At 38.8% G+C, this 12,211-nt stretch overlaps 2 protein-coding genes across 2 annotated transcripts; both read right to left on the reverse strand.

Moving 5' to 3' along the window:
• Positions 1 to 745: 745 nt before the first annotated feature.
• Positions 746 to 5,559, reverse strand: slc35d2 (solute carrier family 35 member D2). Its single transcript, XM_061071696.1, has 12 exons — positions 5,333 to 5,559; positions 5,217 to 5,250; positions 5,038 to 5,124; positions 4,864 to 4,931; positions 4,701 to 4,772; positions 3,982 to 4,050; positions 3,791 to 3,893; positions 2,287 to 2,379; positions 2,133 to 2,200; positions 1,936 to 2,014; positions 1,593 to 1,675; positions 746 to 1,228 (listed from the first exon to the last, which is right to left on the reverse strand). The coding sequence occupies exons 1-12, from the start codon at positions 5,458 to 5,460 to the stop codon at positions 1,099 to 1,101; spliced, it is 1,014 nt and encodes a 337-aa protein (XP_060927679.1). The 5' UTR covers positions 5,461 to 5,559; the 3' UTR covers positions 746 to 1,098.
• Positions 5,560 to 7,069: 1,510 nt separating this feature from the next.
• ccl27a (chemokine (C-C motif) ligand 27a) lies at positions 7,070 to 8,630 on the reverse strand. Its single transcript, XM_061072288.1, has 3 exons — positions 8,558 to 8,630; positions 7,947 to 8,064; positions 7,070 to 7,734 (listed from the first exon to the last, which is right to left on the reverse strand). The coding sequence occupies exons 1-3, from the start codon at positions 8,619 to 8,621 to the stop codon at positions 7,623 to 7,625; spliced, it is 294 nt and encodes a 97-aa protein (XP_060928271.1). The 5' UTR covers positions 8,622 to 8,630; the 3' UTR covers positions 7,070 to 7,622.
• Positions 8,631 to 12,211: the final 3,581 nt, after the last annotated feature.

A 12,211-nucleotide genomic window follows, 5' to 3' on the forward strand; every position in this document is an offset into this window, starting at 1 on the left:
GTTGTTGGGAGGAAACCTGTCACCAGTTGTGATGTTTGAATCAGTTTTTCATTTTATTTTCTTTCGATTTTTTAAAAATGACCCTCGTACAGTTACAGTGAAACTGGAAGGCAAATTTGTAAATTGTTGATAATCAAAACGCCAAATGATTTATTGTACCCAGTCATAGTATATTTTGAAGCATTTCTAACCCGTAGTCTATTTTGTGGTTCGAGAAGATTATGGCATTTAATATATACACGACGTGTTTGTTAGAATATTGAGTGTGCACAATTTACAGAGAGCTTTGAAGTTGAACTCTTAGTTTCTGCTAACATCCTCCTGACAAGTTTCCATGTTTGTGACATGTATAGAGTGATCCTGCTTCGCTTGGTAGATATTTTACACAGATTTCTCTGACTGTCCACATTGTTCTATAAATTGTTGGTTTTCAATAAACATTCACCGAAGTTGACCCAGAAGTTCAATGCTCTCCATGTCAGTTTATTTGTGTAGTGGAATCAAATAGATATCAAGAGTCATGTTTCCAGAGAAATATATTTATTTAGCTTAAATAAATATAAAAACTTGAGTGGCCCTGAGTGACATGATGATCTCCACCAAGGCCAAACTGTCCTATATGTGTTCATCTAGGTCTCATGGTATTAACAAAATAATCATAATATACTATTTATATGGCACGCTTCAAAGTGCTTTACAAATAAGAATAAAATGAAATAAAACAACGTAACAGGATGTAGTCTGATAATCAGCATCATATGAAAAAAACAGTCATAAATAACATTCAGATTCTGTTTTTTACATCATTTCCTGAGAACTTTACAAAAATGTTGAAAAATGCCTTGTGTCACAATTTACAAAATAAATAAATAATTAAATTATAATACAGATTCCCCCTTCAACCAGATCTTCCCCCTAATTCGACAGTTTCTTCCCACACCCCCAGCCCACCCGAACTGGCTCAGTAATTAATGTGTAATAAACATGATGAAAATCTAATATACATAACGAAGGTTGATCAAAGTGTGGAAGCAATATTATGCTCCAATATGAAGCAGAACAATGCCACCAAGTGGTGAATGCTCAAACATCATTCATTTAGAAGATGGTGGCTCCCCTCCCTTTTGGATCTAGTGTGATGACCGTCCCCGACTGTTTCACTTCTGCTTTCACTTGAGACGATTTGGTGCTAAAGGTGATAAAGGAGTAGGCGAGTCCACCTGACATACTGCAAACAAGAGGCAAAAGCAATTAGATGATGGGCCATGGAATAAAACCAGGACACATTTGAAAATACTTAGCTGAAAAATCCCTGTTATAGCATAAACAACAGGCACATTTGACTTTGAGTCATATTTAAAAACATTAATTTACTTATATATCTGAGCATGGATTGGATTTAGTGTCAGTGCTGCTCTGACGAAACAAGAACTATAAATGTTCTAAGTAATGTTCACACATGGTAACATCAACTACTCTGTTAAGAATTGTAACAAAATGTTACAATGACTAAACAAAATGTTTCATATTATTATAAATTAAATAAAGAAATAAAAAATCGAAAATGAAACTGGACAAATTGTATTTTTTACCAAATGCTGAGGCCTATGAAGTTAGTCCAAGAGAAGAGGTAGTCTCCACCCACAAATATGCCAATGTAGGCTACTGCAACATTCTGCACAGATAAAAAGTGACAATAGATTTATTACATTTTCGTACAGTTTTATGTTTGAAAGCAAAAAATTTCAAAAAGTACAAATAAACGGAAAAGTAAAAAGAAGTAGAGTAAAAATAAAAAGCCAGAAAAACGTATTTAGCCACTGGTGCAGATTTAGAAGTAGGTGTGGATTTATGAAATTAAAAAAAAGCCCATTTTGACAAATAATTCCTCCTTCCTATTGTTTATCATCATGTTTATCATCAGTGTGTTCTCACCTTTATTGCTCCAACGACTGAGGTAGTAAGTGCAGAGTTATAATAACTGCACAGGACTATGGAATACATCAGCACAAACCTGGAAAAAAAGAGAGGGGAGTTTTAGGAAACGGGGTCGACCTAGGCAATAATGTAAGTAGGATGGATCTTGTATTAATATCAATATGAACATTTTGCACTGAAACAAGGTGACATACCCCATGATGCAGGACAAGAGGAAACAAAAAACAAATGTGCTATTAAACCAGCCCTCAAATGTGACGGCCTGAGGATCAAAACATAGAAGTCGGTCAGACAGGCAAAGCACAAACACACCCAGACAGAATATGTTGTATTACTTGGTAAATGTACCATCTGTAAATCTCCCGTCAAGGCACTGAACAGGACAGTGGGGATAACAAGGAGGAGTGCGTTGTAAAATAAGACACCGTACTTCCCGAGACCCTGAATAAAAAAAAGAGAGAAAACATCAGTTATAATGTGACCAAAATCAATGAGGGTTAGTTCATGAACTTAAACCAACTTTATGTGACTGTCCAGCGAGACGCTGTGAGGGCCGATAAAGACACAGACTGAGCAGGTAAAACTTTATGGATTTTTTTGACATATGCGGCAGCCCTCTGAGATTCGTCCTAGCATCCCTGAAGGCCACTACACCTCTGCATGCATGTACCACAGACTGTATATAAAGATGGCCGAGACGTCTCTATTTCCTTCCACCATTAAAAAATGAAGCCAAGATATCCCAGATATGGATGCTGCCATCGCATTTAGCGACTTAGCATCGGACGGATGGAGCAACGTTCACAAAGTATTTTATCTCAGTCTCAACTGTCAAAGATGATTTTCCCCTCTGTTTTTACAGCATAAAATAACGAATTAAAATCAAACATATGGGAAAAATGAACACAGGAACATGCATCAGTGTGATGAGAACAACCTTAAATGACAGTGACCATGTATAAGGAAATGTATTCAACATGTACGTGACTTTTCAGTTTGGCCCATGCTGAGGAGGGATTGATGACCTTTACCTACGCCAGCCACAAGGTGGCAGACAAGATGCATCCCTGATCCAACGTAGGGGGAGGCATAAAAAAGGTGGGTTTCATCTAATTGTCTAAGACAGCCATTCCCAAATTTAGGAATGCCACAGCCCAATTTGAAAACTGAAAAATATGTGCGGCCCACCCACACCTTAAATCACAACTATATGATCCACACACAGGACTAGAATCATTTAATTTGATAGCAAAAAGTAATTGTATATGAACGCAGGCATATGCAGTGCAAATCCAATAACATCCACATTTAAGCGTAACAATTTGCAAAGCAACCAATGTAAAAAAATGTGCAAATAGGGTATTGTTAAATATATATTCTTACTGTTTGTATAACAGAGCACAACAAGAATATCCAGGAGAGGACAAACACACTTGAGGCTTAACCAAATATACTTAAGGCGTTTAAGCCCCCCCCCTCCAAACTGCTCGCTGTCACATGTCCATAAACTGACATTAACACTGGAATTCCTCTATTCTGACACCTCGAGTTTATCTCGATATACTTGATATTGAATCATATATCGCGTGAAGTGACATTGTGTCACCTGTAACTCCCCTGATGAGGAGGGCTGGTGTTGCTGCTTCATGGCAAACCAGGGGGCCGCGGCCCACACTTTGGGAATGACTGGTCTAAGTTAATATTTGATACTATAAACAGAATAATGTGCTCACTCAATGCAACTAATCTACAAAGCAAGTGTAACCTGTTGGGACATCACATCTTTTCTCATTGAAGGAATCAACCACATCCACGCTGACATTTAACTGTTGTATTTCTACCGATCGTTTACCTCCACGCCAAGTTTCTGCTTGGTGTACACACTGCTGCTGGCGGTGAAGGCGTCATTGAGCAGGATGAAGGTGTAGGCTCTAACATCGAAGGCCAGGTCGGAGCTGGAGGAGAAAGGAAAGGTGCAGCTGTAAGCTTCTGTCCGCACTTAGTTCAGTTCTTCAGCAACAAGTCCAACTACAACATGCGTACCTCGCAGCAATCATGGCACCAACAACTATGGTCACAACACTGAAAACAAGACGTCTGGGAAACGTTTTTCTGAAAACAAAAGGGGAAATTGGAGACTCATGAGGATGGATGGATTACAAGACAATCGAGCCCTTGGCAGAGACATGTAAAACACAGATAAGGAGACGTCTTTGTAGTAGTTTTGTGTTGGTTTTTCTGTCATTTTTACTCTTTTTTGTGGTGGATTTTTGTCTCTTGTTAGTTAAGGTTCTGACCCTGGACCCCCAGACCCCTTCAGCCCTAAAGACCCGTTCAGTGATTCGTAAAATGGCACCTGTCAAAGTACTGAAGGACACTTATCAGCACTTTACGGTGGTCCTGAAGTGCAAATTGTAAAACACGACAATTAAAAGAAACACAATAACAAATCGAACACAATGGCAGATAGGGAAGGTATCACCAAGGCTCCTTGATGATTGCACAGACGCACTGTCCATCTTTTCAAAAGGAAGAAATTGTGTTTTGTGTTTCCCCATTGTTTATTGTAATATTTTTGTAATTTTTAATCTGTCGTAATGCTTTGGAATTTATTGTTGTGTTTTCCTTATTTGCTGTTATGTTTGGTGATCTGTTTCCCTTCCCCCCATCAGGAACTCTTATTTAACTTTACATCTCCTGTAAGAATGCAAATCCAAACAGGTCTTTCAAGGCTTAAACTGCAATATAAGAAAAACTGTTACCTTAGTATATACACTTCCAGGATCATTGTCATCAATATGGTGAATTTCCGTAATACTGTGAACATGGGCAAACTGTAAAAGACAACAATGTTTTGTTAGGAGTTTGCAGGACAAGAAACTTTAAAGATCAGAATCTACCATAATTAGAACCAACTGGTTAAACCTGAGCTTCTGGGTGCTGGCCAGTCCTGTTATTTGATTCCCGACGTAGAGCAGAGGAAGAGGGAAGATCTGGAGAGAAATGATAAAAAAAGGCGTATACAATAATGCAAATTGAAAACAGATGACATTTGAATAAGGATGAATGATGAAGATGAGTCGTGTTCTGAACGCTTACTTTGATGAAAATGCTTTTGTCAAAGTCTTGGAACTGGACTGTTTTGCTCTTTTTGGCAGCGTAAATGACAACAACAGTGGTGACCATCTGAAAGTGACACAGGGGTGAGATGTGTGTGTGTGCGTGTGTGTGTGTGTGTGACAGACAAAGAGGAAGCAGGAAACACCCAGAGAACTTACCTGACCTACTCCCAGAAACATGTAGGAGGGAAACCTGCAAACACACCAGCGTTAGATCACAGGGTGAGAGGACACACTCATTGATTCATTAAAGAAAGGGCAAGAGCGCCACCTACCTGTAGCTGGTCAACACAGTTTTATTCACAACCGTGATCAGAAAGGAGCTGATCGCGTAAAACAGTGCGGAGGAGAAGCGGAGCAGTGTGGAGTGTTCCCCGGAGTCTGGAGGAGTTGTGTCGGGCATCGCGGAGCAACGAGAGACAATCTGTGGAATAAATAGAGTTTAAAATCTGCGCACTTATTCCTGCGGCGGAGGGATCCGTGGATCTGCTGCGAGACAGTTGTTTCCTGTAAACGAACATCCGCAAAGGAACAGTACTCACGTGGGAGGTGCCCGCGCGATTACAGTTTCCTCTCAGTGGTAGATAACAGCCATATCTAAAAAATATAGTTCAAAGTACTTTTCTATGAAAATAATGAAAGCATGTTTTCTCTAAGAGGTAAGTTAAATGTGATTTATGGACAATATTTAAAAAAATAAAGCACCAATAAGTTGGTAAAACTTTTAATTAAAATTAAAAATCTAATTTTGCAGAATTTTAACGTTCGATATCATCTATTTACCTTCACGTTCATTACCTTATTCTACACAAATTTGATTATTACATATTTGGAATGTATTTTGCATCATGTGCAATAGAGGTTTTTTATTTTAATATATTGATATTATTTGGAATGTATTATGCAGTATTTTTATGTTGTATGATTTATATTTTCCATTATGTGCAATACTTTATTACAGATAAATGGGCATATATTACAAATGTTATGTAGTTTATACAATAATAGTACTTATATTTAAACGTGTAACAATCATGAAAACCGGGACAAAGGAGGCTCCTGTACTTACACTGCATTGTAACTTTAACTCATATTACTTTATGAGTTTTATTTCTCAGTGTGACTCATTTTAATTGATTCCTAAACGCTTCTTTACTCTTTTGTTTGATATTGTTTTTGCAATTGCTCGTGATGACTTTACTTTGAAGCCCTTTGAATCGCCTCTCTGTTGAGAAGCGCTACACAAATATATTTGCCCCACCTTTGTGCTCAACCTTGTGTCGTGTGTACATTAACTCGGGTGTGTGGCAACAGCGTATAGTATAGTAGGGAAAGAAGGCCATCGTCGTCGTCGTCGTCCCCACCCCACATACACCAAGCAGCTGATTATCCACATCGATGACTGAAACGTGTCACACAAGCTACACTCCTTTTATTTAAAAGAGGAATATTAATAAAGGATCCAAGGCAGAAACCAATCTACTCTTTGTAGTCCCCCCCCCCCCCCCCCACACCCCCACACCCCCACCCCCCATGCCACCGCCGGTTCTTGTGTGTTGAGTCAACATCTGTGCTGCACATGTCTGCTCAGCTTGAAAACAGTCATATGCTACAGACACATTTCACTTTGTTGAGTTTGCTTATGATAAAAAATGCTTTTCTGGATCTGTCTTGAATCAATAACGTGAAATTATTAATATCTGTACGGATGTTTACATCAGTGTAGGGTTATAGTTTCTGTTTATTTCTGCTGTCTGTTTTCACCCCACTAGAGGGCGCTGTTGAATTGCAAAGTCCTCACATTGGACAAGGAAACATCTGGATTTGTTTTTCATCTTCACCTCCACCAGTTCGTACTTTATTGTTCCTGCATTTGTATTGAGTTGTAACTCATAGTCATTTCAACAGAGATTATGCCTCTAACTTTTCCAGTGGTGAAGGAAGCACTGGAACATTTTAATTTAAACAAAAGCACAAGTAAATAGACAGAAATGTAGTAAATGAACCCCGAAAACAGACAAACAGATAAAGGAGTAAAATGTCCATATGGATTAAGAATGCATTTGCGTAAAATACTTAGATGAAAACACAAAAGGAAAATACCAAGCAAACAAAATGGCTCCTCAGTTACAGTAAATGCAGGTTCTCACCTCTTTTCGCTCATTTGGGAAAGAAATAGAAAAAATCAAATAAATGAGCTCAGTGAAACCTTACAACCATCTTTATAGTATTTGTTGTTGGCAGCAGTTTTTCTCTCAGTGGGATCAGTCACGGCAGATCAGCGGATTTTACTTTCACTTCCCACATTAAATTACAGTATTTGTTTTAGATCCCTCACAAAGTTTCATCACATGCGTGTCACATGTTTTACTTGTAGTGTTTGTACAAATGTGTCAGAACATCAGCCTCCACATCCCAGTTTACATGTCAGTATTTCTTATCACAATATACAGATTAAATTCAGTAACAGTTCAGTATAGGGCCCTTTGCGTATTTGATGAAAAAGATAAACCACCGTCAGAACTGGAAAACACCAGAGTTAGATAAGGTTTTTCATTCAAAAACTCATACAGCTGCTCTCAGATTGTGTCTCTTTATTCTCCTCTGCAGACTCTCCAGGACCTTCTTCACCTTGAGAGGAGCACATATGGGCTTCACCCGGTCCTTCACGTAAAGTCTGAGGAGCCACAAGGAAGATTCAGTTAAAGATAATATTGAAAATATAAAAGCAGGTATGTTTAACTCAAAGTCTCAGTTCAGATTATTAGCTCATCTGGTTATTCTGTAGTTTATGACAAGATCTTGACTAAGATCAGTAACGTATGAATGTTGATATGAATGAATGATCACAATGAAGCAAATGAAGCAATGAAGCTCGTCGTTGCTTACATCAGTGCAGAGATGTCACAGGCGCCGTTGCTCTGCTGAACGTACCACTTCTCCACCTTCATCAGACAATGTTTGTTCACATGCTTTGTTGTTTTCATGCAGCATTTTGGGATGACAGCTACGATGTGAGATTGAGAGCCACAGTAAGGGAAACACAATCTTATATGCATATAAGTATAAGTGTTAACACACAAATAAATAATTGAATAATACAAATCTCACTTGTTTCTTGATGCTATCAGTGCTGTTCAACCTCCCACAATAATTTTCCCTATTCCCCAAAACAATTACAGTGGTGCTCTTTATTTCTGAGATGAATAATAATAATATTAAAAATATCATAATCACCATCACTAATAAAAGAAGCAAATGAACTGATATAGAGCAAATAGAATAAATAAATAGAACAGTATGCAACATTTTTATTTGTTATGCACCATAATGAGAAAATGCATGTATCTGCACTTTTCTTTTGCAGAAAATCTAAATATCTCAATAAAAGTAAATATAGAAACTAATAAAATATACAAATTTAAATTTAAAAGCATGAATTATAAACATATAAATCTTGGTTTTAAGACGGGCATTTGTAAAGTTAGCGGGGTCCTTACCTTCAGTGCAGGTGATGGCCAAAGCAAACAGGCAAACAGCCACTAAGGCAACTTTCAGATCCATGACAGCAGAACAAATGAGCAGAGGAAATCTGGGCTGGCTGCTTAAATACTGGCAACACACAGTCGCACAAACACAAGCACACACGCACAATCTTATGTTCGAACCTTGACACAAACGGCAGCTGAGACCAAAACCACCCCAAGGTTTTTAATTATGATGTGATGAAGTAATAAATGGTTGAGTTAAAAAAACAAAACAGTGAAAGTCTTTGTGAGAGCAGATGTTACTTTCACTTTCTGCAGTAATCTGTTTGTTCAAAGCTTTGAAACAGGACGAGTGGGCTGCTCCACCTAAACAGGCTCCGACAGGTTTAATGACATCTCTTTTCACAATATATCTGATTTGATTGATGGACACTGTTGGAGCGCTCCGATGATTCCACACCCCGACTCATGAAAAGCAGGATTAACGAGAAGTCCCATTTACTGTAAAACACATCAAAGATCATATGAAACTTAAACAGGGTCAAAGGGCAACCGAAACAAAGGGATGCAGGCGCTGCAGAAAAGAGTTACATTAGTTGCATAATTAGTGGAAGGACCTAAACCTTGAGCCGTAAAACTATTTATTATAAAGGAGAAAATTATATTTTGGGACTGTCCAAAGTTATCAGAATACTGGCAAAAAATACAAAGGGAAATAAAAACATGTTTATTTATAGACATACCGTTAGAACCATCACACTTTATTTTAGGGATATTTCCTGATAACCTTGAAGAAAATAGCCAGACAAAACTTCTGAGAGCCCTTCTTCTAATAGCAAATAAAGTAATAGCAGCCTCCTGGCTGAAGCCACAGCCCCCCACAATAACCCAATGGAAGGATAGAATTCAAGATATGTACAGGATGGAAAACTTGACTGCCCTATTACAACTGAAAACAGAGGTATTCAAAAACAACTGGTCCCCCATTGCTCTACACTTCCATTTGATATGATAAGCAGAATGTATAGATATATTTATTTTCTTTTCTCTTTGTTTTTCCTTTTAAGCAATGGACATTTGTAGGCCATCCTCTTTCGGAATACTGTCTTGATATAATGTAATGTGTGATGTACTGTGTTTGTGGACAATGTTAATGTGTAACTCAATTCTGATATGCCTGGATCCTGATGGCTGGGGCCCAAGACATCCATGGACAGTTAACCCCACTAGCCTAAGACTTTAACCCGTGGCACCTAATTTCATGTTAAAAATGATTGGATGTGATGTCCTGTATGACTGCATTTGATAAAAGGAAGTTACAAAAATGAAGGAGAAAATTAAATCTGACATCTCTCTTCTCGAATTCTTTTAGAGAAAAGCATTGCTGACATAGACGAAGGCCAAACCGACCTTAATGAGTCTGTGTGTTGCATCTGATAATAATAAATATGTCGACCTCACACTGCAAAAGCTGTCGCCCGAAGTCAAGCAAACGTTTCTCATTCACTGTGGTAACTGCGAGCTCTCGAGTGGCTTTCAAACCCCTGCTGCATGTTGTGCAATATAACAGACAATTACTGAAAAATCCCCCATCTAAGTGATATAAACCAGGGGAAGGTTTTTATGGGAGAACAAATGACAGATGACTGAAATGTTGGGTGTTTATTTTGGAGCTGGGAAAGTTGGTGCTGTAGCAGGAAGAGCTGTCAAAGCTGACAGTCTCTGAGTGATGTTTGGCTTGAGGGTAAATCCTGCAGATCCCAGGACGGGCTCCCGTCTGACAACAGGTTTGAAACTTAAGTCTGCAGGATTTGTTTTGGTCTTTAACAGGAACCACTATGACCTGACTTGACCTCAGAGGAGGATTTATCAAAACTACTTACAGCTTAAAGGTTTTAATGTAGGATGGATTTTAGAAGAAAAGAAGAGAAATACACCAAAGAAATGGACAAATTAAAATCTGGACTTGAGGGTGGTGCTGTGTTAGAATCAACGTATCGCTAGAGTTAACTACAGTTCATCCTGAGGGGAACATGAATTGTGCAATAAACTTTAATTAACTGTTGCACAAGAGGTAAAGTTAGAAGATCACCCAAGTCAGGATACATTCTCTGGGAACTAGATCTGCCAATAGAATTTGGTGGCAGGCCAACCAGTAGTTAAGCTCAGGTCAGGATAACCATTAGGATTCATCCTCTAGCATGAATATTACTGTGTCGGTTCTCATAATGTCTGACAGGCTGCATTTTGCACATGTTCTTATTGTGTGGCTATGTCTATGTCAGGGGAATACACAGGAGGTCAAACAGAAGGGGCTAAAATGAAGAAATTAAATAAGGTGGATTCTGAAATCGAAAGGAACAAAAACAAATCGTTGACATTTACAACCTCAACGTGAAGTTCTTTGATAATTCAAGCACTTATTAAATCAGTCAAAACATGCAACTGCCAACTGTCCAAATGTGGGAGGTCCTGGATCTTGTTCCAGGTGAATGTGAAGAACAGTGCAGACGAACCGTCATCGGTTCTGGCAAAAACATCAGGTTTTCAACCACCACACAAAGGATAATGAGGACTGACTGGTTTCAGACAAGTTGATACACACCGGATGACGCTGTGTGCTACATGAATTAAAGGCTTTACAATTTATTAGTGCAGCTACTGATGTGTGTGCTGGATGTGTCAACAAATGATTTACAACAGCCACCTTTTATCCTGCCTTTTAATAGCAGTAGATCCAGGACCTTAGTACATCAGTATAAACATTTAAGGTGGTTTATGCAAGTTCCCTTTTTGTAAAACACAGTTTCTTACTGGGAGCAGGTGGTGGTGGTGATGGTTGCTTGGCAAAGACATTCAGCCATTGTTGAGTAAGACCAGAAGCTATAATATGACTTCAATGAGTTGCTATTTCTTCGGTGTGAGCAAGTGGAGTGGTACAAACCGAAATGCATCAGCTATCGGCTTTTTAATTGATTTGCATCCAGGTGCGGATTACAGGTGCAAAATGTCAACTGTAGAATGTGACACTGTTTGTGTGGAGAGATGTTCGACTCATGTGGACTCGAGAGGCCGTACAGCCAACGGGAGACTTGGCCCAGATATCTGCTGTCTACTAATACTAACGTTTGCTCCTTAGAGAGAGTAAAAACATACATATAGAACCTTTATATTTAGCTTTCTACAAATTTGTGACACTCAAACTTCAACTGATCAAAAGAGATTAGTTGAATCATGGCTGATTTATCAAAAGACGTTATCTATGATGGGCGACAATATATTCCTTCAGTCGCACACACACACACACACACACACACACACACACACACACACACACACACACACACACACACACACACACACACACACACACACACACACACACACACACACACACACACACACACACACACACACACACACACACACACACACACACACACACACAGGCGTCATAAGAAACGACAACAGATGTTGATGATACGGTCTTTATTGTTTCTCCCATTTCCAAGAATCAATAACATTTCTACTACACATGAATGAACTGCTCAGCATCGTCATTCAGCTGCTACACATGTGGGCGTCTGCAGCAAAGTTCATCTCCAGCGTCTGACTTATTTACAGTTTTCTGCCATAACTTACTCATTTGCACTGGAGCTCAACATA

The sequence above is a fragment of the Limanda limanda genome, chromosome 5 (assembly GCF_963576545.1).
Source record: "Limanda limanda chromosome 5, fLimLim1.1, whole genome shotgun sequence".
In the NCBI taxonomy this organism is placed as follows: Eukaryota; Metazoa; Chordata; class Actinopteri; order Pleuronectiformes; family Pleuronectidae; genus Limanda; species Limanda limanda.